This window comes from Panulirus ornatus, chromosome 31, assembly GCF_036320965.1.
Source record: "Panulirus ornatus isolate Po-2019 chromosome 31, ASM3632096v1, whole genome shotgun sequence".
NCBI lineage: Eukaryota > Metazoa > Arthropoda > Malacostraca > Decapoda > Palinuridae > Panulirus > Panulirus ornatus.
The window spans coordinates 2,432,458-2,438,715 of NC_092254.1; the positions used below are offsets into that span (position 1 = coordinate 2,432,458).

Consider the following 6,258-nt stretch of genomic DNA (forward strand, 5'->3'; position numbering starts at 1 on the left):
ACTTTACTGAGAGTCCCCATCTTACAAACAGGTTATGTTTCTGGATTATTTCTGTAAGTTGAATTTTTTTTAAGTCCGAAAATACAAAGAAATAATGATAATTCTTGTGAAATTAGAGTGAATACCAAGATGTGCTTGCAATACTGTGAATAGATATTGTACTCTGAAATGAATGTAGTTTGACTTCAGCATTTATTAAAAAAATGCACATTAAAGTAGTTCCCTGGTTCTGAAGTACAGGTCTGATAGACCAGGATTAAAAGGCATTTTTTTAGATTCTTAAGTACAGATGTTTGTATGTCAAATGTTTGTCAGACTCCCAATATTGTATATAATTGTTAAAAAGTATAAAGACAGCCTTCAAGCTTTTATTAGTGTATTAGAATAACATCATGATTCCATATATTCTTAGTATTCTGTTGTATGATTTTCTTCAGTACTTGGGATTCGGCATTGGAGGACAGTCAGTTGGTCGCCGTGCAGCATCTCAAGCAGATGTTGCACATCAGACTGCTAGCACCGATGCAGAGGAGGATAACCAAGAGAAAGATGCCTTGTTGGGTAAAGTGGAAGCAAGGGATCTCATTGAATTTGGTATGATTCCTGTAAGTTTAAACTACCATGAGTTTTAGAAAATCCTTGTTTGATGAAACAGAACCTCATCTTCAAGTCATGTTCCTATATAAGAAAGTTTTGAGTTTAGGATTGCTTGAAAAGAAAATGGGATTTAACTGTTCATATTTTATAAGAAATTATTTTTTCTTGTATGGTTACATTTGACTACATCCCAGAATGCTTGATTTCTTTAACTTAAAGGAATATGGAAAATAGGAGGAATAAGAAAGATTTTATATCCCTTTTTATATCACATGTAGTATATCTTGTATTCAAACCCAGGTATGGAAAAGATAGTACCTTTAGGTGGTCAGTAGTTGTGGGAAGGAATGGAAAATTTATTTACTCAGTTTACAAGTAATGTTATGAGTATGACAGATTTAAAGGATAGTTAAGGCTGTAAAAGTAATCATTGCAGATTGTCAGCAATTGCCCAGAGCCATGGAAAAAATTTCTATAAATATAGTTTAAATTAATCTTTCCTGTTGCACTTTCTTTGTAGGAGTTTGTTGGTAGGTTTCCAGTGCTGGTGCCATTCCACTCCTTAACCCGTGCCATGCTGGTGAAGATCCTCACAGAGCCAAAGAATGCTCTTGTCCCACAATTCCAGATGCTGTTTGGCATGGACAAGGTGATTGTATTTCATTAGACTGAGTAGGTTTAATTGTCAGATCAAGAGGAAAGTGCAGGATTTGAAAAAATAGCAAATGAAAGTTAGGCTGAGCAAGTATCAGTAAACTTTCGGGAAAATAAGATGAAGAGGGAGTTTAACAATGTGCAAAAACAAGATATGAGATAGTAAACATCATTAAAGGGGGCAAAAGGGAAATTAGTTACATGTAGTGAAGAAGTGAGTAGATGGAGTGAGTATTTTGAAGGGCTATTGAATGTGTTTGATGATAGGGTGGCAGATGTAGGGCATTTGGGTCAAGGTGGTTTGCAAATTGAGAGTCATGGAGAGTGGTGTGGTGAAGAGAGAAGAGGTGATGAGAGCTTTTTTTAAGATTGAATGTGACAAGATGACTGAAGTGGATTGTATTTCAGCTGAATTTCTGAATGAAGGGTGTGATTATGTTGTTGAGTGGTCGGTAGGGATTTTCATAGTATGTATGGATCATAGTAATGTGCCTAAGGATGGGCAGTATGCATGTGTTGTGCCTTTATGTAAAGGCAAGGGCATTAAAGGTGAGTATTCAAACTACAGGGGTTTAAGTTTGTTGATTATACCTGTTAAGTTGTCTGGGAGGGTATTGATTGAAGGGATAAAAGTATGTGCAGAGCATCAAATTGCAGAGGAGCAGTGTGGTTTCAGAATTGGTAGAGGATGTGTGAATCAGGTGTTTGCTTCAAAGAATGTGTGTGAGAAATACTTAGAAAATTTGTATGTGGTACTTATGGATCTGGTGAAGGCATGTTGATAGAGTTAATAGAGACACTTTTTGTAAGATCATAAGAATACATGGTATGGGAAGTAAGCTGCTAAAAGCAGTGAGAAGTTTTTATCAAGGGCATAAGGCAAACTTACATGTAGGAAGAGAGAAGAGTGATTGGTTTCCGTGAAGGTCAGTTTGCAGCATCGGTGTGTGATGTCACCATAGTTGTTTTATTTGTTTATGGATGGGGTGGTGAGGGAGGTTAACGCAAGAATCTTGGAGAGAAGAATGAGTATGCAGTCTGTTGGGGATGAAAGTGCCTGGGAAGTGAGTCAGTTGTTATTCGCCAATGATACAGCACTGGTGGCTGATTTGAGTGTGAAAGTACAGAATTTGGTGACTGAGTTTGGAAAAGTGTGTGAAATTGTGTGAAAGGAGAAAGTTGAGAGTGAATGTGAATAAGAGCAAGGTTATTAGGTTCAGCAGGGTTGAAAGACAAGTTAGTTGGGATGTAAGTTTGAATGGAGAAAAATTGGAGGAAGTGAAGTGTTTTCGATATCTGGGAATGGACTTAGCAGCGAATGGAACCATGGAAGCAGAAGTGAGTCGTAGGGTGAGGGAGGCACTGAAGGTTCTGGGTGCAATGAAGAATGTGTGGAAAGAGAGAATTTTATCTCGGAGAGCAAAAGTGGGTATGTTTGAAGGAATAGTAGTTCCAACAGTATTATAGAGTTGCAAGGCATGGGCTATAGATAGGGTCATATGGAGGAGGGTGGGGTGAGGGAGAGAGAGCAAATAACATCTTGTCATCTCTAATCAGTTTTGGAATTAAACCCAAGTCAGGTGGCTTGAGACTGCAGAGCACTACCATTGCAGAGTGATGCCCCTTGTTATTGTTTATTTACTTGGAACATCTAATTGCTAATCTTCTACTTTATAATAGGTGATGTTTTGTGCTTGTGCAGTTGTGTTGTGTCTGCTTAAACTCCATTTTGTTTGAAATATTGTACTGGAAAGCTTCTTTGGAGTGGTTCTACTCAAAACCATGCTTTTCCCAGGTTCATTGGTTATAATTTTGACAAAGTCTTTGGAGAGTTTAGTTTTATTCCCAGATATCTATATAAACAAATGTGTGATGACTCCTGACTTTTTCCTGTTATTTAGTTTGGTATTATCATATGCCATTTAAATCAAGATGCTTGATATTATCATATCCGTAATTTGCAAAAATGTTACATGAGAAAGGTTCCAATGAGAGTAGTAATTTAAGTGAGAGAAAAAACATATGCAAATGATAGGGGGTATGGGTTTGCTAGTGAAAGGAGTATGAAATTGAGAAGGAACAAGTCTTAGGTGAGGGAGTTTATTTTGAGGAACAAGTCTTAGGTGAGGGAGTTTATTTTGAGAGTAAAGAATGATTAAAAAGAGAGAAGAGATTGCCACCAAGGGGGATAAGGAAGAGTTTAAACAAAAGCAAGAGAATGTGTTCATGAAAATAATGCTTCAGTGTGTGTGATGAGTTGTGGTCATCTATTCAACCTTGAAACTTAACATGAAATACTTCTGCAGGTTGAGTTGAGCTTTACACCTGATGCCATGGATGCCATCTCTCAACAAGCAATGGAAAGGAAGACAGGGGCCAGAGGTCTTCGTGCCATCATGGTAATACTAGTTTTATTGTAATCATAGAAATATTGAAAAGGTGGAGTATTGAGATCCAAGTTTGTTTGGCATGAGCTTCTTATTTTCAAGGTGAGATGTGCTTGACAGAAGGCACTTGCCCATTTCTTAAAAGGTCCTGACTCTTGTGTGCTTACTAGCCAGAGTAGAAATGATTTAACTTAGTAGATAAGACCTGGCAACTTTATGAAGTATTCATCAATTCCTAATGCTAATTCACAAAGGAGGGAATGGACAAACAGATAGAAGATAATCCTTGCAGTGTGTGGATATTCCACCATTTAATAGATAATGTTGGCTTATAGTTCACCAGTTGTGAAACTTTATTACTGTGGCCACCACCTTGAGGGAATTCCAGAATGAAACAGGCATCAGAGATATAGATTATGAAAATATACAGGTAATTGACCCTTGAGAATAGTTTATATTCAGAAAGTAAACATTTCCCTGTGTATTATTTGTCTTATCTTTTTCAGGAAAACCTACTTTTGGACTCAATGTTTGAGATACCAGGCTCTGACATTGTGAGTGTGCACGTGACAGGTGAAGCAGTAAGAGGGGAAGGGTCACCCATCTTCATTCATGACCAGCCAGTTACCTCAGAGGACGACCAGGAAGAAGAACAAGCACTTGCTCAGGCTAAGTGAGGAGATGAGGGCATAGGCAGTTTTAGCTTGCAAGTTAATTGTTAAGTCTAGAGTCCAAAGGCCTACTCATCCCATATGCATTCTCCTAAACTTACTCGTACATTATGATGTTAGTGTAATGCATGATATTGCACTTGGAGAAGAGTGGAAGGTATGGTGTGGCTAGTGGCAAATATAAATACTGAGAATTATTGAATGAGAATGGTTGAACAGTAGTTGTGTTCAGGTGTGAGAATGAATGAATAATTTGTATCTGTGTAAAACAACTGAGGATTATCCTGTTAAGCAAGATGCTATAAACTGAAAAGTGTAGCATATTTCATTTATATATCTGATTAGTAACTCAAAATGCCAGACCCTTGAATGAAGCTTTCTAACATTTAAATAAGATATCCTTCTTTGACAAACAAGAAATGCCCATATTGTTTTGAAGCTCTTTACTGAAAAAGATATTACTAGTTAGAAATTGTATAGGGACTTGATTTTAAGTTGTTCCTTTGTGTGTCATGAATGTTGGAAATGGGTTATTTAGATTGTGTTTGATTACTGTGTGGGAGAACCTCAGATAGTTTGGATGTACAGCAAAATATATATGTTGATGAAGTATGTGATTGTGATTGTTTAGTGAGGAGGCAAAAACTTGATGGGTTAGGCACAAGGCAAAATTAAACAACCTGTATATTTTGTTGCCTTTAGGCATAACCTTTTGGAATCTATTTGAACAGGTGAATTAGTTCAGTAAAGGATTTTTTTGTTTCGTCTTCTGTAGTACAACACAAATTTAATCAAATTCTGTTTTCATAAAGCTTCAAGACATTTCCTAAAAAATATGTATGCTATGGAAGTAAGGTGTGGGAAGTTTAGACTTAGTATTTCCACGATGCAGTTTTCAGATTCTAGTATTGCTTTAGAATCTTTTTGGGATAGCAGAAAACTTTAAGTATGTAAGTAGTTAAGTTGTATTAATATGGAAAAGCCAATCCATAGAATTTTAGTTTTGTATAGAATGGAAGAATTTGGTGCCATCTTTGTAGAAAGATTTTTCAAATGTTACTACTAGTTTAGAATTATGTGATGAGAAGGAATTTTAATATTTTACAGGAAACCTCGTGTTAATAAAATTGCTGAATTTTTAGCAAACCTTTTGATTCTTTTTTCTCCATTGGATGTATGTAAGTGGAGAGATTAATTGCTTGTGATATGTTGAGGAGGCTGCTTAGAATGCCTATCTAATGAACTAACCAGCTAACTAGATCTCTGATACCTGTTCCCTTTAGGAACTCCCTTACATCCCAATTTACTTGTCCCTCAACCATACTGAACCTAATAACCTTGCCTTTATTCACATTCGCTCTCAGTTTTCTCCTTTCACACACTTTTCCAAACTCAGTCACCAACTTCTGCAGTTTCTCCCTCGAATCAGCCACCAGAGCCATATCATCAGCGAACAACAACTGACTCACTTCCCAGACCCTCTCATCCCCAACAGACTGCATAAACAAATAAGATAACCATAGTGACATCACACACCCCAGCTGCAGACAGACCTTCACTGGAAACTGGTCACTCTCCTCTCTTCCCACTCGCAAACATGCCTTACATCCTTGATAAAAACTTTTCACTACTTCTGGCTGCTTGCCTCCCACACCATATATGCTTAAGACCTTCTACAAAGCATTTCTATCAACCCTCTCATATGCCTTCTCCCGATCCATAAATGCTACTTACAAATCCGTCAGTCTTTCTAAGTATTTCTCACATACATTCTTTGAAGCAAACACCTGATCCACATATCCTCTACCACTTCTGAAACCACACTGCTTTTCTTCAGTCTAATGCTCTGTACATTCCTTCACCCTCTCATTCAATACCCTTCCGTATAATTTCCCAGGAATACTCAACAACTGATGCCTCTGTAGTTTGAACACTCGCCTTTATCCCCT

At 37.3% G+C, this 6,258-nt stretch overlaps 1 protein-coding gene across 6 annotated transcripts in view; it reads left to right on the forward strand.

Annotated features, from left to right (window-relative positions):
- Positions 1–5,455, forward strand: part of ClpX (Caseinolytic protease chaperone subunit) — a 32,096-nt gene extending 26,641 nt beyond the window's left edge. For all 6 annotated transcript variants that reach the window (XM_071680283.1, XM_071680287.1, XM_071680286.1 and 3 more), the window contains exons 10-13: positions 438–605; positions 1,118–1,246; positions 3,558–3,650; positions 4,145–5,455. In XM_071680283.1, the coding sequence (XP_071536384.1) occupies positions 438–605; positions 1,118–1,246; positions 3,558–3,650; positions 4,145–4,315 (561 nt within the window). In that variant the 3' untranslated portion in view covers positions 4,316–5,455. The remainder of the gene's footprint in view (positions 1–437; positions 606–1,117; positions 1,247–3,557; positions 3,651–4,144) is intronic.
- Positions 5,456–6,258: the final 803 nt, after the last annotated feature.